A 26,290-nucleotide genomic window follows, 5' to 3' on the forward strand; every position below is an offset into this window, starting at 1 on the left:
TAAATAAATAAATAATAACTGGGCATCAATCTATCTGTGGTATTTTGGTGGGGGGAGCGAAATCCTGAAATAGTTTTTAAAAAAGGGTAACTATGGTTAAATAGCTATACATTTCTTTAAAGTGTGTTTTCAGGGTTTTGTTGAGAGTCATTTTTGTGTGAGGAGAGAATTTCATCTAAAATAATAACAGAAAAGTAGGGACCTGGAAGGTCATCTAGAGTTCAGCTATTTTAACTTTATGGTTTGAAAGTAGGGAGTTAAGTAGGAGAGAGTGGCAAAGTTCACCTGATGAACAGGAAAAGAAGCTTGGTGGTGGTTGGATCTTTTTGAACTTATAGTTAGGAGGTTCACCAGCAGAGAACTCAGTTCTGCGCACCTCACCAATTTTGCTGAGTAAGCCTTAAAGTAAGCCTGTGGACAAAAGACCTGATGAGGTGTGGACAGGAATGTTTCAGTGGTCTGCTTTACCGCAATGGTTTTGAAAACAGAGGAGACTTCTTTGACTTGAATACATGGTGAATCAGAGTAAAACACCACGGGATTGTGAAAGATGTGGTAGCTGGTGTTTTTGTGATGTTCTTGTGTGTCCTGTGTGATGTTCTTGTGTCTCTGAAGACAGCATGACTGTGGTTAATCCAAATTCAGACAAACAAACTTAAACTCTGTCAGATTGATATGTTTTTTAAAACAAGAATACTGAACATAAAATATGTCACTTTTATAGAGAAAAACAGAGGAGCTTTATAGATGAGTTTGTAGCTAGTATTAATGGATAAAACACAACAAGATGAATTACTGTAGAAATATATTCAGGCCTAATTTATGAAAGTGTTTCTTTCAAGTACTTAACGACATACTTGAGACCTCTGACTCCAGTGCTTAGTACTGAGGCCTCAATTAATAATAAAATACCATGATTGGCAAACTGGTTTGGGAAAAAATAGGAAGTTCTCTGAACCTGTACTCTTATCTAAAAGCTAGACTTTGAAACCTATATCTTGTGAAGAGTCTCCAAAACTGTCTTTATTTTATTCCATGGTTATACTTCTATATGCTAAATTGTAAAACTTGCTATAGTGTATTAAGAGAGAAAATGGGCAAAAGGATGCAGTAGTTCCTTGATTTTGCTAAGAGGTACATTCATGATAAGAAAAGCGTACACAGTAGCCAAGCAGAAAAATTTTGAGGCTTTTGTTATTAATGCATTATAAACTCAGACAAAAAAAATAGTATGAGTATCTCTCTTCCTCTTTACCACTATATACAGTTAGCAGGGCACATACTTGTGTTTAATACCACTGATTATCTTAATTTATTTGTAAAACTATCAGAATGGAAACTTTCATATGACCTGGATTTGCATACTTGGATCTGGACTGGCCATGATTCTTGTATCTTCAGGATTTGTGGTGGTAAGTATTAAGTTTCTTATACAACTACTGTAAAATGTGAAATAGTTCTAGGAAATGAAGGATGCTGGGATCCTTGCAATGCTGGGATCAAATCCCTTGTTTGATCCTTATGGCCACGTCCACATGAGCCTGAACGTTTGGCTCCCCAGGGACAACTGGCACATGGCAAGTTACCCCGGGTGGGGTAGGAGAGACTGTGGCTTGCACTGGGCTGGTCCCAGCAGCCTTATCTGGGTTTCCTGGGGGCCTCCTGGGGCTGCAGCAGTGGCAATCCTGCTGGAGCCCTGCTGGCAGCCAGAGTGTGGCTTCAACCAGCTAGGATCTGGTTTTGAGCAGTGTACACTGCCCTCGTGTGGGCCCCTCTAATTTTTTTTTTGCATGGGCTTTTTTGACCCCTGAATATTCAGGGCCAACTCCCCATGCTGCTCCCTTGAAGTGCAGAGAACAGCTGAACATGCAGTATGTGGCACTGCAGATGTGTCTGTGCCACCACATGCCTCATGGCCATGCTCATCTGGATGCAACCTGTCTATCTTTCTGTTGTGCCTTCAAATGTCACTGTAACTAAGGTTCTGTCGATATGTCCTATAATTTCTGTGTAATAGGCTATTGGGGCAGGAGTTCCTGGTTTTGATATTCATCTGTGTAGGCAGATGCAACTTCTGTAGATGCCTCTGGGGCAAAATCAGTGAGGATATAAATAGCTGGGTAAGTTGTACCCAAGAGCAACCCCAGGGTTGGGGCCAGTGGCTGGGTTTTCCCATCCCCGGGGCTGTGCAGGGATGTTCCATGTACTGGTTTGACCTAAATCAAATGAGTCTGATACTACATAAATCCAGGCTTATCTTAAAGTGGGTTCTGCAGTTTTTAGATCAGTTTGCGTGCAAGCAACTTCTGTTCTGTTACAGGTTTAAACTAATTGCTGGTCACTGAGACCAGGTCTGTGAAGTGTAAGGTCAGCACCAGGATGAGCTAAGTTTAAATTGGGTGGTCATTTTGAACACAATTTAACCTCCCAAATGTCTGTACTTGGCCCAAATGTATATGGATCATAAAATGGGAAATTGGTGCAACTTCCACAGGCTTGGTGTTCAAAAAAGGCCTTTATCAGATTCCGAGGTGAACACAGTGAGTTATCATCAGTTTAATCGCAAAAAGGCAAGTAACTCTCTAGGACAGGAGCGTCAAACTACCCTGGACCTCGGGCTGGATATGGACCATAGGTGCTCCTCCCAGGCCAGATTCCTGGAGCCAGCAGCAGCTGCAGTGGATCTGGGTCTGGGGCCGGTGGCAGTTCTGGCAGCAGCTGTCCACTTGGGTCAGGCATAAAGTGACATCACAGGTAGGGGAGTGGATCAGGGACCAGAGTAGACAGCAGTGAGGATGGCAGAGTGTCTGGCAGCATCAGTGGGTGAGAGGCCAGCAGTACCAGTAGGGGAATGTGTGGCAGCCCTTGTCCTGGAGCAGGCAGCAGTGTGGATCCGGTGGAGCAGGGTGGGTGGCAATGAGGCAAGCAAGAACTGTATCTGCACAGCTGTTGCTTGCCCCCTGCTGCTGATGACAGTGTTCACCAGGGTCCAGGGACCCTGAATTCTGCAGCAGGGTACACTCCTGTGGCCATATCTCCTAACTTCTTTGTAAGACTTTAGACCAGCTGTGTACCTTGTGAATGAAGCATTTCCAGCTAGAATTCTAACATGCTGATAGATCTGAAAGTGTTTAGAAGTAATCCTTAATTCTTTCTCTTTTTTCAGTTCTTTTGCCCAGCAGGTGTACCATGTGGACTGCCAGAAGTCATTGGGTTTCTGAATGGGGCTTCTATCCAACATATTTTTAATATCAAGACTTTCCTGGGAACATTTGTGTCTTGTGTGTTAGCTGTGGCATCTGGACTCTTTTGTGGACCAGAGGGCCCTATGATTCATTTGGGGTAAGAAACACTGTGGAAATGTTGGAGCTGTTAGGGCCTGCTTGTCCATTAAGTTGCATCTTAATTATTTATTCCTGCTCAAAGTAGGTATAAAATTCAACCACTACAAATTGTTCTTTCACATATATGGTGCTTTTTTATATGAGCTTGGCACAGGTGTAAATAACTGCACAAGTTGAAAGGCAATGGGCAATCAGGCCCTCAGACTATTTAATCTTCCAAGATTATACCCCGTTTTACTCCCTTCCCCCCACTTCCCTGCCGTAAAACTGGTTATGGTCGACAGTGACCAAATCCATTGATCTAAACTATTTTTCTTTGCAAGCACACTTTTAAGTTGTGAGGTGGGGTCATAATTATGGGTAGGAAAATAATTGAATATATTCAGGGGTTCCCAAAGTTTTTATGCTGCGGCCCAGCAAAGTAGCCCGGAATTGGCCGTGGCCTGGCAAACCGCTGCCCAGCAGTCACAGCTGACCGCGGCCAGAATTTCCAGCCAGAAGACAGGTAAGGATACCCCCACCCTGGGCGGGACAAACCCTGCGCTACTGCGGGACTTGCGGAAGGAGCTGCGACCACTTCCAGTCTGGCAGCTGACTGTGCTACGGGCCGGCAGCTGATCCGCTGTGGCCCAGGGATTGAGAACCCCTGGGAATATATATTCTTGCTTAAGGAAGCATTTGATTAATTCCACCGTCCTTCTTTAAATAAAAGAGAACAAACAAACGATCTCCAAGTCCTTCTGTCATGTTTCTGGGAGAGCAATTGTTTCCTTCATTTCTTTTTATGGGACTGGAATTTTCCATATTTAAATAGTGTCTTGATCCGAGAGGTTAGAAATGGGTTCCTTCTTTTCAGATAGTCTTATTTCCTTTCTAGGCAGCTTAGCATTTTACTTCTTATCTCTATTTTTGGGTAAAATATTCAGTTTTGAGGGTTGGTTCTTCCTCTTCAGTCTCTACCAAGCAATAAACTCCTTTCTACCACTTTGTACATTTTCATTGTATTTAGGTGCAGTAGCCTGGAAAAATGACTAAGGTTTAAAAAAACAAAAAGAGAGCAAGATTTAGTCAGTGGTGGCCACAAACTTTTCAGACAGTCATTACCAAGGCCTAGCTCTCTTTTTGGGTTTCCTTTGTTTTCATTACTTTCAGACTTTTGTCTCCAAGAGGTCGGTGCCTGCAGCTGTGATTTTTTTCCCTTTGTGTGTGTGTCTTTGTTTATTTTTAACCATGACAGATGGTCCAGAAATGTCACCAAACTTACATAAATACAGCTGGTGCAGCATTAATTTGATTCTTTGAAATACAGAATTAAGAATTAAATTAATTGAATTTTCTGAACAGCACCTACCTTAATTATGCATAAACACGCACAACTGTTTAAAAAAAACCTCAGCCAGTTTAGCTGTGGCCTGAAATTTAAATTTTCTACAATGCATTTGACTCTTTTCCTGATTTGTAAAATGTTCATGAAAAGAGGGTTTCCTCTACGTTCCCCTTCCTTCCTTCCTTCCTTCCTATGTAGTTCTGAAACACAGCCTAGAAAGTATGGTGGTAATTGAAATCATTACACATCTTCCACTGAGAATATAACTGTTCTGCTCCCCGTGGTCATTAAACTGGGACTGATGACTAAAATGATGGATTATAATTCATCATGTAGGCACATTTAGGCAGATAGTAACATACAGCTCACCAAAGTAGCCTTTATGGCTTATCATCGTTGTGAAGAGCCCTTTTAATCTCTGAATTATTAACCCGAAAGGTTTTAATAGTCTTCCGTGTCAACAGAACATTGTATATTTTAAATCTAATATGTTCTGCAGACCCTGTATTAGATTTGTTGATGTCAGTCTTGCTTTGTTGCTCCATGTCTGCTGAGGACCTGGCCATTTTAGTTTTGACTTAGTTACTGTGTGAATAATTTTTTTAAAGATTTCACTAATTTAAAAAAAATGCTTTTTCAGTGCAATAATAGGTTGCGGTCTGAGCCAGCTGAAGTCAGATACTCTGGGAATTCATCTCCCCTTCTTCACAAGGTTTCAGAATTCAGCTGATAAGTAAGTGATTGACAGAATATAATTGCTAAGCCTTTGAAGACACAGTTACTACATTCTGATTCTCATAGCAGATGTGTTAAGTTGCTAATCAAATAGCTACAAGTTAATAAAGTTATGGAACATTTGGTCTAATAATGTTCTAGCTTCTTGGATGGTTGTAGAAAGAAAGTATCTCTTTCTGTATGAAGGTATGAATGTGACTCAAGTATATTCATGTCCCTTTCCATTAGAAAGGGATTTCTTCCTTTCCCAGTGATTTTTTTTTTTTTTAATAGCTGAGCTCTGCTGGGCTGTCCCTTGTGGAGATCTGTTAAAGTAATGTCTGTGTAATAGTTATGTTGCATGTTTATGAAAATTTTAATTTAACACTTTGAGACTAATTCTCCATTGCCTTGCACATCCTATTGACATTTCCTGTACATTTGTCAAGTGGGTATAAAGGCCTAGAGTTAATTAATTTGGACGAAAGTTTCAACTCAAATAGCTTTCAGACCTGCATATTTTTTCAGTCCTGATTATACTGCAGATCCCAAGATGTCAGCTTATTCCCTGCTGCATATATAGAAGATACAGGCTTGTGGGCTTTTTCCCTCTCTGCAAAAAAGGAGACTCTATATGCTTCCTTAAATCCGAAGGTCTTCTGTATATGTCCTGGATGGATCTTCCAAATCCAGTCTTGAGAATAGTGTCATTGAACTCAATGAAATTCATTACATCAGTAATGATTTAAAAGGTCAAATTATGTCTTGCAGATGCTGCTTATTGGCTTATAAAATACATAAATGCAAAACTGTAGTGTTTGTTTGGTTTCCAAGGAAAGGGAGAAATGGGGTGAGGGGAACCCCTCATCTAACCAAGAAAAGGCTATTGTGAACTATTTGTGGCTTAAAGGATAATCATAAAGCACAGCTTGAAAGATATGTGATATGCTTTTGTCTTTAACTTGTATCATTAATCACTGAAATAAATTTAAGACATGCTTGTTAAACAAACTTACTCATGGAAGAAATTAGTGATTACTGTAAGAGGAACAGCAAAAGATTTTGCTTTTTGTTTTGTAGTACAATATAAGATAATTAGAGGGAACAGTTAACTCCGAGACTGGAAAAATCTTGGGAGAAACATGTCATCTAAAAATCCTGTTTATAAAGAAAGGATTAACTCTAAGCAATGAGCAAGACTTGGCTCCTCCTCTGTGTTGTCATCTCTTAAGGAGGAGGATGGAGAAGCCAGCTATTTCTCTGGTATTTTGAAGGCAGTAAATGGGCTTATTACTATCTCTACTATCATTCAAAGTAGATATCATTGGTATAAAAGCAGTTTTGTGTAGATGTAAGGATTTTTAGGGATATTTTTAATGGACCATCTATGTAGGTAGGATAGCTGTTGAACAAGCTTTTGGGCATCAAGTACCCTTTTAAGTTTTTAATAAGTATTCAACATGTTAAAGAAACTTGTATCCTGGATTTCAGTGGTCAACACTTGCTAATGTCAGAGAGAGACCCAAGTCCTAATTTGTCACATTGACTGGATTGGTCATGATTACTGGTGGCCAAGCATAGAAACTCATGAATGCAGTGGCGGTTACCACTCAGAGCAGTTTCAGTGTATAGGTATATTAAAAACATGTTAAAATCTTAAAGTTTCAAAATCAAGCAGTCAACAGTGAGAAAATGCCAGATTTAAGGCTGTTGTAGCCTTTGTTCAGTCCCATGTGCATTATAATGCAGTCTAATTAAACGGTCACATCCTGTTTTTTGCCCATAGGACCCCTGCCATATTCCATGTTGCTAGATGGATGGTGCTCATTCAATAAGCAGCTACTTTGATGTTTGTTTTTGAACAAAGGGGATCATGTGTGCTTGGTCCCATGCACTAATTATTGCATGCTATGCTTACCCTACTTTGCTTATGTTTCTCATTGTGCTTCTCTGTATACTAATGGAATCCAAATGTTTCACAGACATTCCTGGACCCCTAAAAGGTAACATGCTAGTATTAACCCCATTTAATATGGGGGATTTCCTAGATTGTAAGGCTAGTAGAGTATTAGATCACTTAGTTTACCCCTTGTATCTCTTCAGACATTACTTTTAACCCAGATACCCCATACTGAGACTAATAAATTATGTCTGCATAAAGCATTCCCTTCAAGAAAGGCATCCAGTTTCTATCTGAAGACATGAAGAGATGGAGAGTCTATCACTTACCTTGGTAGCTTGCTCCAATGGTTAGCCATCCTCACCTTTTAGCATTTGTGCTTAATTTCTAATTTGAATCTCCCTTTTGCTTCCACCCATTAATTCTTGTTATGCCTTTACCCATTAGATTAAAGAGCCCTTTAGTACCTGGTATTTCCTACTTATCAAGGTACTTATCCCCTGTAATTAGGGTGACCATAAGGAAACCCAAGACAACCAGGGGCAAGCAGGGACATGTGCGCAGTCTCTGCTGGACTGTGCCCCATGCCCCTGCAATTCTGGGACACTCGTTTTAGTTTTTACCATTTGGCTGTGACTGGCCTTTGAAATTCAGGACATATAGTCAGCCTACCTACAATCAATTCACCCCTGAGGCATCTTTTTTATAATCTTCATAGATCAAGCTCTTTCCACCTCACACTAAGCATTTTCTTCAGTCTTGAATATCTGTGGCCATTTTCTCTACCTTTTTCAGTTTGTCCTTTCATCCTCAGTATTTACGTTTGTGTCTTTGTGCTACCCAAGATTTGGTTAGTACCGAGAAATGAAAGTTGAAAGGATCCACTAATTTGGAGTGAGATGCTGCAGTGATTTTTTTCAGCAATTGTTTTGCATTTCATTGAATTGAACATGTTCACAGGGCTACTCTTATTGACTTCAGTTGTAGTTGAGAGATCTCACCACTTTTGCAAATCATTGTCAGGAGGCTCAAGTTGATAACCCAGGTAATGAAGAATATGCAGCTAGTTACCATTTCTGAAAAGTTTGACATATGACAGTATGTGGTCATGTAATAAAACACTATAATACAAGGTAACTGGGTCAAGTTACCTGGTAACCTTAATTTTATCTCTGTTTAACTTTGAGTGCTTGACTTGGGCCGCTAATGTGGGGACGCAGTCAGGAAGGCTAACTGCACCTTGTCATGCATCCACAGATGCATCACGAGCAGGTCCAACAAGGTGATCCTCCCCCTCTTGAATGACATTGGTCAGGCTGGAGTTGGAGTACTGTGTCCAGTTCTGGGCACTGCACTTCAAGAGGGATGTGGACAGCATGGAGAGGGTCCAGAGGAGGGCCACTCGCATGATCGTGGGGCAGCAGGGTAGGCCCTACGAGGAGAGGCTATGAGACCCAAACCTGTTCAGCCTCCACAAGAGACGGCTGAGAGGGGATCTGGTGGCTGTCTATAAACTTGCCAAGGGGGACCAGCAGGCAATGAGAGAGTCCCTGTTCTCCCGACCACTACGGGGGGTTACAAGGAATAACGGCCATAAGCTGACTGAGTAGATTCAGGCTAGACATCAGGAGGCATAACTTCACAGTCAGGGTGGCTAGGATCTGGAACAAACTTCCAAGCAAAATGGTGCTCGTTTCTACCCTGGGGGTCTTCAAAAGAGGCTAGACAACCACCTTGCTGGGGTCGTTTGACCCCAGCACTCTTTTCTGCCGGTGGGGGGGTCGGACTTGATGACCTGCCCAGGTCCCTTCCGACACTACCTACTATGAAACTTTGAAATGTTAATCTTTTAATACAGTTTTTAATGTGTAAGTTCCAACTATTTTAAAAGCAAACTGAAGGCAAAGAGATCATCATGTTAATCCATATCAACTCCCACATGGCTCTTCAACATGGTTTGAATCCTCAGATTCACAGCACAGACCTCTGCCACTTGAGCAAAGAGAGTAGCCTGAGAAAAGTGGAAGGTTGTTGCCCTCCTTGTGCTAGCCACTACGGGCTCTTGTACATGTACTCAGCATTCACTATAAATTTTTCTGGTTTAATTTTTCTTTCTTAGTTTAAGACGGCTAAATAAGTAACATGGGCATGATTTACCATGTAAGGGCTTATTATGCTATGACTAGTAAAAAGCGCTAGAGAGCATGTCAGAACAATTTTACTCTCATGCCCTTTCAGTCCTACCTTGCTGCCGGGTGGTGCTCTGGGACAAGAAACACCCAGCTGCAGCACTTCAGCTACTCTTTTCCTGGGTGCAAGTTGCACAGGGCGCTTGGGGGCTGAGACGCAAAATCTTTCTGTGCAAAGCTAACCCCACGTGTACACCAGCACGGGGAGCTCGGTTGCTTTTTTTTGGTGCCAAACCTTTCCATGCAAAGCCCTGCAGGGCTCCCCAAGTGTACACAAGCAACTCCCAAGGCTGGGTGAAGCAGGGGGCACCCTTCAGGCGGCATGCTGTTTCCATAAAATAGCCCTCATGGAAGATATTGGAGCTAAAAACAAAACATGTCAGAGGTGTTTTAAATTGCCATGAAGAAAAAAAGCTAAAACGATAAAATCAGCTGATAATGTGGATACACAGATGCAATTTAGCTAGCTTAATGGCGATTTTTGTCTCATGGACACAGGAAAAGTGTAATGTGGTAACGGAAGAGGTGTAATGTAGACAAGTGCCCTAGAGAGAGACAAGGCACACATTCTCTTAGAGGATTTACAGCTCTTTAATGACAGAAGAAGAAGGTTGAGATTTGGAAATCCTTAGATTCTATTCCAAGCACAGAAGGAGTTGGGGAGGCACGGGAGTCTGCAGTGGCAGACTGTTACACCACCTTTCCCTCTGAGTCCCGGTCTCTCCAGCTTCTCCTTATCTCTGCTCCATGTCCTTGTTTCCTTCTTGTCCTTCTGCAACCTGATTAGGCCATCGCTGCCTTCTTCATGTCACTGTCAGTGCTGGGAGGAAGGGGCAAAAAAAGTAGGGACTATTACTGTGCTCCTAAGGCTTCTTTACAGCAACCAATGGTAGTTAGAAAGCAGTTGGAGGGAAAGTCCTTGCTTGGCTGTGCAGGCTCAGGCTGGAGCGTGTTTAGTACAGAAAGAAATCATCAGAGAATTAAGCTCTAATGAGCAGATCTCTACTGTGATTTTTTCAGAAGCTCATAACTTGACCAAATGTGCCCACATTTTCATAGGAAAGGCAAAATATACATTCCTGATACCAGCATGCTTTTCCTGCCCTGTTTCTTATTTCAGATCCATGCTCTAAAGCAGTGGTTTTCAACCTGGGGTCCATGGACCCCGGGGGTCAGACTAAGGGGTTTGCAACAGGTGACTGATCAATCAAAAGCATGTGAATATCCACACTTACAATTCAAAGGGGTCCATACCTCCATTCGACATTTTTTAGGGGTCTGCAAATGCACAAAGGTTGAAAACTACTTCTCTAAAGGATAGCAGTGTAGGAACTTTGCAATTAAATGGTTATGAGAATTTTTCCTTAAAATTTTTTTATAATTTGCTGAACCGTTTTATAGAAAATTTTGTCTAAGGCAGGCACTTGATATGGAAAACTTTAGTCTTAAAATCTGGTGAAATTTTAAGCAAGTGAAAAATAGGGTCTGTTTAAAAGAAAGCTGTGGGCAAATTGCATGATAGGTGATGCTATAAGTACCAACTATCATGCTCTGAAGAGGAATCAAGACTTGCTGAGCGTTCCTAATGTAGGGAAGAAGAAATTAATTTGGAGCAGGATATAAACGAAAAAAAAATATTATAAAGCAAATTGATCAATCGCTTAAACTACATCTCCTTCTGAGCTGCGCCAGGTTCCTAAACCCTCTGTATATAACTCCCTGGTAGCATCACTATAATATGAATATACAACTAAGAGCTCTGAGCGTTATACTTGTTTTTGGTGTCAGCTCTTTTAGCAGCTTGGTTTATGACTTGGACTTCTTGTGTACATGGTAGTAAAGTGAAATCAAGTCACTATTTCTAAGCCACCATGTGGACACTAGTTATTGCTGCTGTTGTGGCTCAGATTGAATGTAGAAGCCAGAGGTGAAAAACTCTATGTCCCAATAACACCCTTAACCATCCAGTCCCCCAAGTTCAGTCCCTTTCCAAATAATTTGCTTGAATTTTCTAAATATAGTTGACTCTTAAAGCATGACTTGCCATAACCCATGGTTTTCCTATAGTTGATACTTCTCTCTGTCGCAGGAGGAATTTCATTACGGCCGGTGCAGGAGCAGGGATAGCTTCAGTGTTTCGTGCTCCAGTGGGCGGCCTCTTGTTCACACTAGAAGAAGTGGCTTCGTTCTGGGACGTCAGACTGGCCTGGCAAACCTTCTTCTGTTGTCTGATGGCCACATTCACTACGGATTTACTCTCCTCTTCCCTTGATGGATTTGTTTACAGAGGTCATTTTGGATTTTTTGAAGCAGAGAAAGGAATTTTATTCTGGGTATGTATCAAATGGAGTAGTAAAAGAAATGTAGCTCATGGCTTTATAATTTTATATGGCAAACACGCCTAACTGAGGGACCTCTGAGGGACTGGGTGAAGATATCTCTGGCATAATTAGTTTCTGGTACAATGTGGTTCATTATATTGTGAAGCGTAAGTGGGGACATAAACTTGTTTTCATTTTTCAAAGCGGACTGCTTTTAATTCTTTTGGGCTATAATTACAATTGTGAAAGGCAGCTTTTTTCTCTACCATATCCCATACCACGTAACGGCTATCTGCAAATGCAGATTAAACGACTTTTCTGATATCCTTTATCACATGTTTAGCAGTCTTTGGTAACTTATATGAAGGTGAGAGAGCTTGTAGTTCTAACTTGCATTAGCAGGTCCAAGTAAATCCTAGACTTTTCCCCAACAACAATGCTGGCTGTAGACACAAAAAAAAGATTAAATAGAAGAATCTGTTAGGCAGCTAAGTCTTGCTGGCTCCATAGATGATAGATTAGGACACGCTTGACTACAATTTTAATTGCTACAGCTTTTGCTGAATTTGCATTATGATGATCTGCACAACAGGCATCACATTGGTTCCTGTATATGGTTTCTCTGTTTGCAGTTTTACTCTAATAGCTGAGAATCCAGATGGGAACTGCATTCTTTCTAATTAATAGAAAATGTTAGTTCTTTAATGTAATGCACTGAACAGTTACTTCCAAACCACTCTTTTTCTTTCCACTGGGAATGCTTGCACAGCATTGAGCATAGAGCTCATAGTTTTATGCTGTGACTTTCAAAGCGGTCTGATGATGGTTCTTTTTAATGAATTCATCAAAATGTCACTTGGGCAGCTAACTCCTTATGAGGTGCCTTTGCAAAGCGTCATTTGATCCACACAACCATCTGGACTATATTGGCATAGCAAGTAAACATACCAGAAAAAAATATCAGAAGTCAGGTCACCTGACCTTTTAAATACAATTAATATCTCTGTGTTCAAAAAAAGTAGTTAGTTGTGTTAGTCTTAAATCAGGCAGAATGTAGGACTAACAAGTTCGGAGAATCATTAGCCATCATAGGCAACAACTTATTAGCCATCAACCTATTGGGGCCAAAGCATGTGAACTTCTTTTCATTAAATTTGGATGACTCAAAGCACACAAAAGAAAAAAAAAATCTAACAAACAATAGATCCCTTGGATGTTGTTGTAGGTCTTAAATGAGCTTCCCTGGAAGCTTACTCTTTCTGTTACAATGTGTTGCTCACAAAGGGGTTCAAATACAAAGAAACATAATTTTTTGGACACTGCAGATATTTGTTTATGCAATGAAAGATATGTTTGTGTATACGGGATTGTGGCATTCCAAAAATGTGGTGAAACCTGCACAAATTGTACCTGAGTTTTAGAAAAAACTTGTGTATGCAAACTAAAAATAGAAAGTAGCCATTGGGTAATAGTGGTCAATCTCTGCTTGAGCACAGTTAAGGATGTGGGTCCTTATTCAATGGAGGGCTGAGCACTATCAGCTTCAAGTGATTTTGAGCAGAAATACCTGCACTCAGAATCCCATTACATTAGGGGGTAGTGGCCATATTTGAGATCTGCTGGGCAACTGTATGGAGAAGTTTGCACAGAACAATTTTTTCATGATATCCAGGATTTGAATTATAGAGGGGCTTGGGGGGGCTGAGTACCCTGTAAAATGAAAGCCCCCCTGTAAGATTTGAAAATCATAATGGTGTGGGGGGGAGGACTCTCTGATTTTGTTAGGGCATTGTGATGGGCAGTCCAATTTTTTTTGCAGCCCCCCACAAGAGTCAAAGTGTAATTCGAACCCTGACAAAATCCCTACTATAGCCAAGTGCTTATCAGTTTCACTTTGTCAGCACAAGTGTCAATAATTGTTTCCCATCCTAGAAAAAGAAAATCTCTTGACTTTTCATGTTTCAGGTTAGGTCTGTTTAAATGACAATGGAGTTAGGTCCCTTGCAGTCTTTTGGTTAGTAATCCTTTGTCGGGTCATGTGCCTTCTCACCATCTCTAGCCAGATGTAGGCTCTTGAAATTCCATAATATAATTCCATTTAGTTACAATAAAACAAATGCTGGGAAGAGATAAAAACATTCATAAACATGTTTTAAACTATGGTGTCATGGATAGTGTCTGGGTATCTTTGGGCCTATTTCTCTCAGCATGTGATAATTTTATCTGTGATCAGTGGATGCGTTTGAAATGTACTTGGTTATGAGTTTAAGATTCAAATTCTTGCTGCATAGGTTTGGTTCGTTTTGGACAGCATGTGAATAAGTGCCTATATAAATAAAAGTGAGCAAGAAAGGTATAACTTAATTCAGCTTGCAAGGTAACCTTCTGCAGAATATGCATGATGCATAGCATTTCTAAAAACAAGTTAAAGGTTGATCCACCACAAAAAGAAAGAAAATCATACTCTATACAACTAAAACACAGAAAAGGATAAATGATTTATTGAGAGTGACTGCTGCTTTTAATAATATTTGTAGTCTTTTACAAGCTCATTTTAGAGCATTTTCAGGAAAGGGGAGTGGATTCTGGCTCCTTCCATTATCTTTTAATGTCCCTAGAGGAAAAACTGGATAGAATTACCACCAGCATCATTTCTGTTGGGGTTCTATAATTTTTAGTTCTCCAGCTGGTACAGATAACCAGAAATATTTTCACTACAGTTAGCATTCAGCTCGGGAAATGTTATTTCTTTCAAGTTTTGGGGTATTAACTAACACAGTTTATGGTGAATAAACTCTGAATTGAAAGCTTGTGGGTTATGTTTCTCAAGAAAAATATTTGTTTTCTTCAGTTTCACTTTATCCAGGAAGTTGCAAGTAAAATTTATTGAACTACAGCTCCCTGGAAATCTCCAGAGCTCAGGATTTTTAGGAAGCTTGACTTTATTTTTATTTTGGGCATTGGATTATTACAGGTGAAGTTTACTGTACAGACAGGAGATTTTCTTGGTAGCTGATCCAAAACTGTGGATTGAAGTGTCATCAGTACTAAGAATTACCATTGTGCCTTGCCTTCTTATGTTCCAAGTGCAAACACCTTTAGTTAACCTTGTCTTTTTTAGTACAAATACACAGCATAGTGGTTCAGATAATATATTTACATTAAAACAATGATCTCCATAAAACTGACCCCTGGGAGTAGGAGTTGAAAAGTAAGAACCTCATGCGACTGAGGTTAGTTATATAAGGCTGCTGACCCACATTAGGTTAAAGGCATGATGAGATCTGATCTGCAATCCCAACAATTGCGCCTCCTGCTATGCCACATGTGAATGGCAGGAGGTGCAATTCTGAGATTGGGTATCAGGTCTAGCTCCTGGGTCCCACTGGGCTGGTTTGAACCACTGGAGCTGGGTGCTGATCAGCTGAGTAGTGGCAGCATAGCAACTGCACTAGGCTCAAACGGGCCCCAGTCTCGTCCCTTCTAGGGTTTGAGTGGAGGAGGAGTGAGGACCATGTTGGGACTTGAATGGGCCCCAGTGTAGTCCCTTCTGCCACCAATCAGCTGATCATGGGAAACATAGGGACCATGCAGTCCCCCTGCTGCCCTGATCAGGTGATTGGGGACTGTACCAGGGCTTGTTTGAGCCCCACCATGGTTCCTATGCAACACATTCAATTTAAGGTGCAATGGAAACCAGACTAAAATCTTTATAAACTTTTTGTGTAATAGTTTTGTGGCTCCTTTTTCTTTTATTGTGCCATTAATTGCCTGAATATGTGGCTCTGTTGCACTTAAAATGTTAATCAACATGTTAATTAAATCTTTAAGTATAATGTTGCTAGGGACCTTAAGGACCTCAGCTGTACTTACTGGGAAATGACTTATCTGGATACATTGGGTTGTTAGTTGCTTGATAGCTTTGCTACTCTGTTAAATCAACCTGTACATACAATGATTATTCCATTAATTTAATATAGTTAAGCAACAGCTATCACAATTAACTTATACATGGTCCAATAAAAGATATCACAAAAGACCCACTGCCTTCCCAGCTATGATCCTAGATCATAAAGAGTAGCTATACATCTGTATACAGCAGCCTCAAGTCTCTCACAGTTTTACTTGGAGCTTGTTCTGTGATCTTGAAACATGGATTAACATTGTAATAAACCCTTTTGTCAGAATGTTTGTGGTGCTTTTAGGTACAGTGGGCTAATTGAAGTTAATGTGAGTTTTGCCATTGACTTCAGTAGAGTCAAGATTTCACACTATTTGGCTAGCTGAGATTTTGAGTTTTCTCAGTAACAGCAGAAACATCACAGATTTGGGCCAAATTCATGGCTTTTACTTAAGGAGAGAGAGGCCCAGGAAGAAGCTGCAGTACTTAGCCTTCAGACTGATTTGTTCTGTTTCCTGCCATTCAAAGTCAATTTAAGTGGCTGATTTGAGCTAATTGTTGGTGTTTACTTCCTGGTCCCAATCTGGCAAGGGGAGGTATTTGGTTCTTCATGAGATCAGCCCAAACTTGAATAACTGGGCTTCAAAAGCCTCAAGGAAAGATCTGTTTCTTATACAGAAATCTTTGCTTAGTTTTTGCACTGTTGTACCATATTTCACTTAGAAGAGTAGCTGCGATATTTTAACTTGGTGGCAGAATTCTCAGAATGTATTGTTTCTCTTCTTTTTCAATTCAGGTTAAGAACTTACTGGATTTGAGCATCTTGGCCTTCATTCCAACCATTTTCTTAGGCATCCTTGGAGGCCTGTTAGGAGCGCTTTTTGTTTCCCTAAATATAAAGATAAATAAACTACGCATGCGATTTTTTAGCTCAATTTCCAAATTGTTCCTCAGAAAAACAAGCAAGCTTTTGGACTCCATGATGATTCTTGTAAGTAAATAACAATTTTCTCAAGTTAAAGTTTGAAGTCATATTTTCAGTAGATGAGGTTGTCTGGATGGAACAACAGATGACATGGAAAAGTAAATTCTGTTAGCCCAGAATTTAGCACAATTGGTGTTTCATGGAATAAAAAGGAAGTGGATGGCATGCAAAGATTTTTAAGCCTGTATGTGCATGTGCATGTATATGTATATATAATATTCTTTATTTTGTTTTTTTTTACACTACTTATCGTGTTTTATTTTATATTTATTTTATCATATTTTGTCATCTTTCTTGGCTGTTCTTTCATTCTAATAATACTGTTTCCAGCTAGGGTTACAGAGTTCAGTTCTGTTGGACTGCTGACTGTTTGCTTTGTGTGATATTGTTTGTGGATTATTATTAGGTTCCAACCATTTTATTTCTCTTCACTCTTACACAGCATGAAAGTTTTTTTGGGGTGTGCTTTCTTGGTTTAGTTGCCTGCTTCCTTTTTCTCTGTCACTGGAGAGGATGCCCTTTCCAGGAGGTGCGCTGACCTTGTGAGGTTCCTTCCAACCTGACTTTTCTATGATCCTATGTTCCTTTCTCTGGCCTTTCCTATCTTCAGCTGTCAGTCTGCCAGGCCCGCTCCCTTCTAATCAACTTGTTATTTTGAAGGGTCATCTTGCTTTCATGTTTTGGGTCTTTTTTTAGTGAACTCAAGTAGATGTCTCACTTATATCTGCAGTTTATACACGTAAAAAGATTCTAGGAGTTTTTAAGCCCTTAGGACTCTGAAATAGCAAAGTACAGCAGCAAGACTAGTTTCTTCTCTTTTGGAGGAAGGTTTATGGGGAATAAGGGTTAGGGTTTCAGTTCAATCTTACAACATTTTGAATGTTACTCAAGAGCTTCTGGAATTATCTTATTTCCAGTGCCTGAAATTACCTAGTCTTCTGCTAAGTTTTAATTGATGCAAAGGATTATTAGAAGGAATACTAAAAAAGTATGGCAAGTTTAAAAGGTTTCTATGTTTTGTAGGTGCATTTTCATCATTTCTGAGTTCATAAATATAGTAATGGATTTAAGTATTTTGGGGGGCAGAAGGAATGAAGGATTAGGAGCCTTCTATTGTATTTTATTTTGATTCTGATTTCTCATTATTTCTTTTCTTCTGAGCACCTGGTTGCCATAATTTTTTTTCAATCTTTGAAGAATTTTTTTGGTTTTCAGATATTTTAAAGTGTCTGAATGCCCTATTGTGCTTTTTCTTTTTTTCAGAGAAACAAACCAAAACCTCATACTGTTGACATCACTTAGGCAGGCTTGCCAGCATATTTTCTGAGTTCAAACTCTATCCCCTTCTCTCCTGAAGAAGAAAAGCCCACCCATACAGATCCCCTCATCCTGCTTGCCCAAATGAGCCTATAAGCCAGCCAGTGCTTTGAGGCAACAAAAGGACATTAGTATCAAAAAAGAGGAATTATAAGGATGATTTTGGTATCAGTTACTGGATGACCATGAGAGAGAAATTATTACAGATTTAATTCTACTATTTTTTTTTTACATATGTTGACATTGGGTCCTGTCTACAATAAAGTAATGTCAGTGTTGTAAGCCAGTGGTGTATGCAGCATTAAGCCTAGCTATAACAGGGCACATATTTATTTTGGTTATTATATAAAGAGAACCATATGGAAAAACACAGCAGATATATAAGCCATATTGTAATTGTGTGCCCCCAGTGTGATGGTTGTAACTGTTATGGCAGAATAGAGAGGACTTAAAACAGGGCATTGGGCCATGCCTATAAAACCTGATTGCTGTGAGAGGACTTTTTATTAAATTATAGCCTGTTATCAGTCTATGCTCTTTTATTTCAAAATTTCTTGTTTTCAGTCACCTATTTACTTCATTTGGAGAGAGAAAAAGTAAGTTCTTGTTTTAAATAATAAAAATCTTTGCCTTTTAGGAATAAGAGAGTCCTTGATCAAAGTAAATTCAATATTACCCTGGAAATGGACCTGGATGTGCAGGCACAAAATAGAATTTTATTACCTTTGAGGCCTAATAAGTATGAACTTTTCTATATCCAGAAAGCTCCACACACTTCTTTAATGACCACCTCTTGGGCCACACATGGAGTATTGAACTAGAGACCTTCCAGAGCTAAAAGCATAAGTTGTTATAGCTTGAGTTGCACACACTCACCAATGGGTTATACCAGTGGTGCTCAACCTTTTTATCTGGTGAGCCAGATGGGCAGTGCCCAGTCACTCCATGGGCTGGATCTGGCCGGTGGACCCAATCCAGTGACCAAGGTGGGCACAGCAGTGCCCCAGTCAGCCATGCAGAATGGGTTTGGGGGCATCCTGGCCCTGATCCATTTGTGTGGGGGAAGAGAGCTTGGCATGGCCCCAACCCACCCCCATGGGAAGGGCGGTAGGGGGCATGACTTGGCCCCAATCCAGCCCCATGGGGGGAGGGGGCATGACCCATCCCCACAAGAGGAAAGGAGGATGCCCTAGCACCAACCTGGCTGGGCAGGGGGGCAGAAGAGGGTGTGGCTCAGCCCAGAACCAGTTGCACAAGGAAAGGATGTGTAGACAGTTGCGCAGAGGGAAGGAGTGTGGGCTAGCTCTGAACCAGCAGCCCTGGGGAAGGGGCATGGTCTGCTTTCACAAGGAGAAAGGGGTACAGCCTAGCCACAGGGAAGGAAAGGGGTATGGCCCAGCCCCTATGGATAGGGTCAGAAGTTGCACATAAACTGGTTTAAGTGACCAGAAACTGGTTTAAACCTGTAACAGAACAGAAGTTCAGTGCACATAAACCAGTTTCAAAATGACTGAAGCTGGTTTAAGATGAACCTGGTTGAATGTAGTGTCAGACTTAACTGATTTGGGTCAAACCAGTTTATGAAGCTTCTGTCCCAGACCTCTTCCTGGTTCAAGTTAAATCATAGTCCCTGAGCATGCTTTCCAGCCCTGGGCTGTGCTATGCTGTCTGCTCCAGCAGAGAAGGGCTGGGGGAGGGGGACAGGGAGTGAGGGTTAAAGCCCCCTTTCCCTGAGTACAGAGCTCCCTTGCCCTGTCCTGCCCTGCCAAACATACTGCTGGCTGTGACTATGGATACAAATCCCAGAGGCACCTGGAAGCAAGAAGTGATGAGCAACTCTGCAGAGTCTTCCTACTGTGATTCTGGACTGCAAATCCCAGAGACCATGGGGGCAGCAGAAAGCGGAAGCAAACACAGCTCATGCTGGCTGTGCCAGAGAGCCATTCTCTAGTTCCTCCCAGCTCCTGGCCTGAGTCACTGCAGGCCTGTGGCTGCAAAAAGTAAATGTCTGCTCACCTGTTAGTCAGTTTAGTCTCTGCGTTTTAGATTAACCTGCAAAGACTGAATTGATTCAGCCTTGGGTTTTTTCACTGTCTGTACTTAGCCTATTTGGCTGTGTAGGGGGAGGATTGTGGTCTGGCTCTGCCCCACCCCACAGGGCTTGGGGTTTTGATGACAGGGAGGAATGGCAATATTAACTTCCACTGCTCCCCTGCTGCCAAATTTCTTGACTCATGGGGAGTCCTGTGGACCAGTTTCCAAGGATTCACAGGCCAGAGGTTGAGTACCCCTGAGTTACATTTCTAATTTCTCTGCAAGATGACTAACACATTTTTTTAGTATTTGAAAACTGAGGTGTGGAAACCTCTGTTTCTTACATCTCTTTATATCCAGTCTTATTGTTTGCTTATCAACTTCATCCTGCTTTTATCCCAGAGCTCAACTCCTTGAGTGGAACAATATTAAAGGAAAGGATCCTTTATGAATTTACTTATAGAAACAGTTCAGTTCTGTGCAACGATGACTTGGCTAAAAGAGTAATATCCTATGGGAGCAGGATATAATTTTTTTCAAATTCCGGTATTGTTTATTCAATGACTGCTGAATTTGAGCACCTTGGGGAATACAGCTTCTATCCTTGACAATCTACATAATGTTGCTAGGAAACTGGGTTTCATTCTTTCATTCCAACCAAATATTTTATCATTTTTATTGTCCAGCCCCATGTCTGGTGTACCTAGAGAACCCAGTTACTTTTTAGGGTTAGGTTCCTTTGCTCCCCTGGGATAGATTTCATAGACATTAGGGCTGGAAGGGGACCTCAGAAGATCTTCGAGTCCAATCCCCTACCCCAGGGGCAGGAAGTCAGCAGGGATCATAGGATTCCAGCAAGTTAAGCATCCAATTGTCTCCTGAAGGTGTTCAAAATAGGTGCTTGAACCACCTCCAGCAGCAGTCTATTCCAAACCTTGGGGGCTCAGACAGTAAAGAAATTCTTCCTAATGTCCAACCTGAAATGGTCATGGAGGAGTTTGTGATTGTTCGACTTTGTCATCCCTTGGGGTGCACTGGTAAACAGATGTTCCCCCAGATCCTGGTGAACACCCCTGATAAACTTATAGGTTGCCACCAGATCACCCCTGAGCCTGTGGTTTTCCAGGCTGAAGAGTCTCATGGCTCTCAGCCTCTCATCATAAGGTCTGTTTTCTTGACCCTTGATCATGCATGTGGCTTTCCTCTGCACCCTCTCATCTGTAGTGCTAGCCAGTGTAGCACTGCCGAGCCTACCAGGATGCGGTGGGTTTTTCTTCCCAAGGTGGGTTTTGGGAAGAAAAACCATAGTGGGGGTTTGAGAAGTAACCTGGGACATCAAGCAGCTGTGTATGATTGCTTCAATGCTCACACGGTTTGTTGCAGCTTTAATTTTGAAGGGCACCACTCCTCTGGTCAGCTCTGTGGGACTACTGATAATTAGAGAAGTGATGCCCTTTGATGCAAAAGCTAAAGCAAACAGCTGCAGAGCTAATCTGTAATTTGGCAATCTACTGCAATCCACCCAAATATGAATGATCCAAGTTCTGTTGTATGTTGTTATTTTTTAATAGTGTTCTATTAGTGTCCTGAGGTCCCAAGCAGAACCAAAACCAGAACCTCATTGTGTTGGTACTGAACATCATCATGAAAAACTGAGAGCTGTACAGTTTATAATCAAATACAGGGCTGTACAACTGATGGCCCTTGAGGTATTAAATTAGGGTCTCACCTAGCTGCTGCTGCTTCCTGCCCTCTCCCCAATCACCCTGGCCCTAACTGGGTGCAGCAGCTGGAGTCTGCAGACTCCCTGTCACTCTTCCAGCTGTCGCATCCTACCCTCACTGCAGAGGGTGGGGCAGTGTGATGCAGCGCAGGGAGCTGAGGGTCAGAGAGTCAGGGTCATGTGTGGTGGGGTTAGGAGGACTGGCACTGCAGGGAGGAGCTGCGGGGGCAGAGTGCCTGCAAGTGTGCACATTGCAGTGGGGAGAGTGGGTGTCTGTGCAGCCCAGTGTTCTGTGGCTCCCCTGGTGCAGCCCACGTGTCATGCCCCCAGGGGCTTAGAAGCTGGACAGCCCTGATCTAATACAAAGCATACTACTGTCATGTGTGCCTTTTATTATTCCAGTGTAAACTACACATTTTCCAAAGGAACTTTGTTCCTAGCTGTTCAGGGTTGTAACAACTATTATTTTAACACTTCTAAGCCAGATCTTTCTAATTATAAGCAATTTCCCAGGCACTTGGAAAGGTCTAGTTTTCTCTTTTATATGAAAGACTTGTAATAGCAACTACCAGTGTGTGTGTGGCTGAATCTAGACAACCAATCAAAGAGCTCCAGGCAGACAGAATAAGCCTATTTTTTATAGATATACCAGCCAATTGCCCATCAAGAATGATGGGCTGGGTATGGGCGAGGGTAGAGCTGCCACCTACCACCCCAAGCTGCTGTCACCTCCCAGGAGCAGGGGAAGATTGTTCCTCTGTCCCCCTCTGCCAGCACCCCATGTTGCCACTGCTGGCCTGCCCCCACCAGCCATGGCCCTGTGCCTTGGAGGTGGTAGAGGACTGCCATGATGGCACCCCTGCTGTGTTCCCACTGTCATGGTGGCACTGTTTTAGGATGGACATAAGGGAAAAACTTCTTTATTGTCTGAGTTCCCAGGGCCTGGAATAGAGTCCCCCAGAGGTGGTGCAGGCACCTACCCTGGATTCCTTTAAAAAACACTTGGATGTGCATCTTGCTGGGATCATTTGACTCTTGACTGCCTGCCCTTTGGGCAGGGGGCTGGATCTGATCATCTTGTGAGGTCCCTTCCAGCCCTAAAGTCTATGAAATCTATGATAACACGAGGTAGCCTGTCTACGTTTTACCAGCTACTTTCTATCACCATGGCAACGCTCCTTCCCTTCCCTCCCTCAGCTACTAGTCTCACACCTATTGTCCCCCATTTCGTCTGATCTTCACTGCCACGCATTTGTGTTTTTGCAGACCTGCATTTTACATATTGGCTTCTGTTCTACCCAGGAGAACACAAATTACACCAGCAAACTCTTCCGATGCCTGAAGAAGGGTGTTTGTGCCCAAAAGCTTGCAAAGGACAGTTTTCCCAACTATTTAGTTGGTCTAATAAAATATATCACATCTACCCAAAGAACCTTGTTTGCCTGTGTCTTTGGACCAACGCGGCTACAACCAACAACCCTTAATGTAAAAAATGTACTGAGTGACAGGGACTTTTATTCAGAACATCTTTCCTTTCTCTTGTATCTAAAAGGTTCTGCTTAGGTCACAGTCCCTGTCTCATGCTCTGGCAAAAAAAAAAATGAGGCAGGAGGTAATGTTTTAATATGATGCATTTTTTTTAATTGATAAAAGACATTGTATCACTGTGTTTTTAACCCAAAATAACCTTGTGTAAACAGGTCTACATTTAAATGTGGAAGGAAACTATTGTGGTGTCTTCCACACCCACAAGATAACATTGAGTACCTACTTTCTAATTAGAACTGATTTTCTAATCGCAGTTGTTAGAATAGAGATGTCTGTCTTTATAAGCACTTTTCTGACCTTTGACCTTTATTTGCTTCTCCACAATTTTTCACTTTTCCGTGGTTGAGGAAATCACAATGTGGATAGTGTTGCCAAGGACCTAGCAGATATGGCTTTCTTTTCCTATTCCTTATCAGGATGACAAATGGTCAGGTTCTAAAACCTTGGAATTTCCCTCAGCTGGGCAAACAATTTCAGACTATATATATAGATATAGCTTTAATTTATCAGAACTCCTAATAGTTACTTAAGAGGATTATTTTTTTCAAGCTTAATTTAGCTGTGGAGATGGGTTACAACTGCAACTGCCAATCCATCCAGTTTTCCCACCCATCTTCAAACTTTGGGAGTTGAGCTAAAGAGTGACTTTGATCTGAACTATCATTATTTTATATTATGCAAAAACAGGACCTGACCTAGGGTTTGTAACAATCAAACCACTCCCTGCCCAGAATTGCCTCTCGTAGAAGGCCCTTCCCAGAAACTTCTAACATTTAAGATATAGGCACACAAAGGAGCTGAGATCTATGCTTGCAAGACAATTAGCTACAACTGCAGATAAAAAGTTGCATCTCGGCTTCAATGTTTCCATAAAAGTACTTTAACTGGTTTTATAACTCTCCACAGTGTGCATGGATATGTTGCTTATGCCTGAAAAGATGCTTATAATGGTCCGGTAATTCATTAATATATATCTAGGCACTGGTTTAGGAAGGATCACATTTTTAATACACTCTCTGTTTTGTTAGAGTGATTTTTTTTTCACCTTCATTTGGCTAGAGAGATAAAAATTTCTAGACCAAAAGTCAAAGCCCAAGCATACTTGGGCTTGGGGGCAATTTGGAATGAGATTGTAATTGAGTCTCTTTTTGTAGCTGGAATCTATGCACACTACTGATTTCTACACTTTGCATGTTTTAAACAAGTATTATCTCTAATACTCTCCCCAAAATACTAACATCAAAAGGGAATACTGATGGTTTGGCTTCTCATTTAGGCAGGATAATAATGCTTTTTTAAATGTAATCTCTACCCATATAATCTGTCAGTGCTAAGAATCTTCTGCCACTGAGCATCTGAACAATATCCCTTTCAAACCTTTCAGAAGTCTCCACCTTGCCACCTTCATGATAAATCTATTCAGAAGAGATGGTTGAAAGGTATATTGTATTGAATACACAGATGTATCACAAAGATGATACAGAGAGTGCTTTAAAAATGGTGGATCCTGCTCTAAGTTAACCCTGGGTTGATGTGGAATCAGGCTAAAGCATTTTAGGTAAGAGCACTTTATTGAACTTCTCTAGTACATCCCATTGTGAGTCATGGTAGGTTGCATTCTGCCAGCATCCCAGAGACCCCTTCCTGGGTGACCTGCTAGCCTTGTCTGGTGCTCATGCAGCTCAGTGTCACCCCCAGGCTGTCACAGAGAGGAGACAGAAAAGGCTCTGTCTCTTCCCTGTGTGGTTGGGCAGGCACAACCCAGCTCCCTTGAAGACCTGGTGGTGAGGGGTCCACATAGCAGGGGTCTCCTTTCCTCCCCTCTTACCACCTTCAGCCACTGGTGCTGACAGCAGCCAGCTGGCAGGGGCGTGGGGCTGAAGAGAGTGGCTGCATTGGTTAATTGGGGTGGACAACTGCACTGCTGGGCTTGGCATTCTCTGGCAGCCTCTTGGGAGGTGTGCAGGAGTGCCCCCAGCCTGCTGGCTTCAAGCAGTGCAGGCAGGCTGTGAGCGCCCCTTACTGAACAGCAAATGTCTGTTCTGCTTGCTCCTGACCTAATCTAGAATACTAGAGTAAAGCACGATACTTGGAGTGCTTCTGCCTTGGGCTTTTTGAACACCTGTACTTAGCCATAGATATTTGGATATTATGATGAGTCCTTAAAAATATCTACAAATAACTAGTCATTAATTGGATGTAGTTAGATTTTTAAGCACAAGATATAATTTTCAGTGTCCACAAGGGTGATAGGTGCTTACCCAAAAGTACATGGAACCTAGGTTTCTACCATGTGCAATGTAGAGTCTACAGCTTTCAATCTTGAAAGAGCTCCTTGTCAGTAGACTTCCATTGACTTCACTGAAGCTCAGTGTAGACATAGGGACCTGCCTGTATGGAGTGTCTTACAGAATTGAGGGCTAAATGACTGTTTTTGGAAAAGGATGATCACTTAGGGTCTGTTGGGTACATGCTGCACAACCATTTTCTTGTGATAGCTGCTGATGTTGGTGGGTCTGGATCCTTCGCATTTTCTTCCTATATGTTTCTATCTCACTTGCTAATTTAAAAAAAATTTTTTTATTCATTTTATTTTATACCTGCAGGTATGTACAGTCACCATTACAGTCTATTTGCCGTACTTCTTTCCTTGCACTCCAGTTAGGACTCTGAGAACATCTCAGCTGAAAAACAATACAGAAATGTAAGTGGCCCATGTGTTTTTAAGTAAAAGGCTAATAGTATCCATTATCTTCTAAGAACATCTTTATGAACATCAAATAATCTCATCAGATTTGAATGTTCAAAATGGATAATGGTTCTTGTCTATTTAAACTTTTCAAATGGGTGGTACTTAGGCATGCAGTGACTGCAATCGAATACATGTGCATTCTTATTGCTATATGACATAGTTGGTGAAAGCCTATTTGATCCTGTTTCATACTCCAAATCTCTCTCTCTTGCACCTCCTCCCTCTGAGTAGCATC

At 41.5% G+C, this 26,290-nt stretch overlaps 1 protein-coding gene across 2 annotated transcripts in view; it reads left to right on the forward strand.

The window, feature by feature from the left end:
* The window catches only part of LOC109318551 (chloride transport protein 6-like), a 124,886-nt gene that overhangs the window by 6,723 nt on the left and 91,873 nt on the right, over positions 1 to 26,290 (forward strand). For both annotated transcript variants that reach the window (XM_019547878.1, XM_019547884.1), the window contains exons 3-8: positions 1,332 to 1,412; positions 3,167 to 3,342; positions 5,312 to 5,404; positions 11,564 to 11,807; positions 16,493 to 16,687; positions 25,910 to 26,007. In XM_019547878.1, the coding sequence (XP_019403423.1) occupies positions 1,332 to 1,412; positions 3,167 to 3,342; positions 5,312 to 5,404; positions 11,564 to 11,807; positions 16,493 to 16,687; positions 25,910 to 26,007 (887 nt within the window). The remainder of the gene's footprint in view (positions 1 to 1,331; positions 1,413 to 3,166; positions 3,343 to 5,311; positions 5,405 to 11,563; positions 11,808 to 16,492; positions 16,688 to 25,909; positions 26,008 to 26,290) is intronic.

This window comes from Crocodylus porosus, unplaced genomic scaffold (assembly GCF_001723895.1).
Source record: "Crocodylus porosus isolate Cpor-Errol unplaced genomic scaffold, CroPor_comp1, whole genome shotgun sequence".
Classification (NCBI taxonomy): domain Eukaryota; kingdom Metazoa; phylum Chordata; order Crocodylia; family Crocodylidae; genus Crocodylus; species Crocodylus porosus.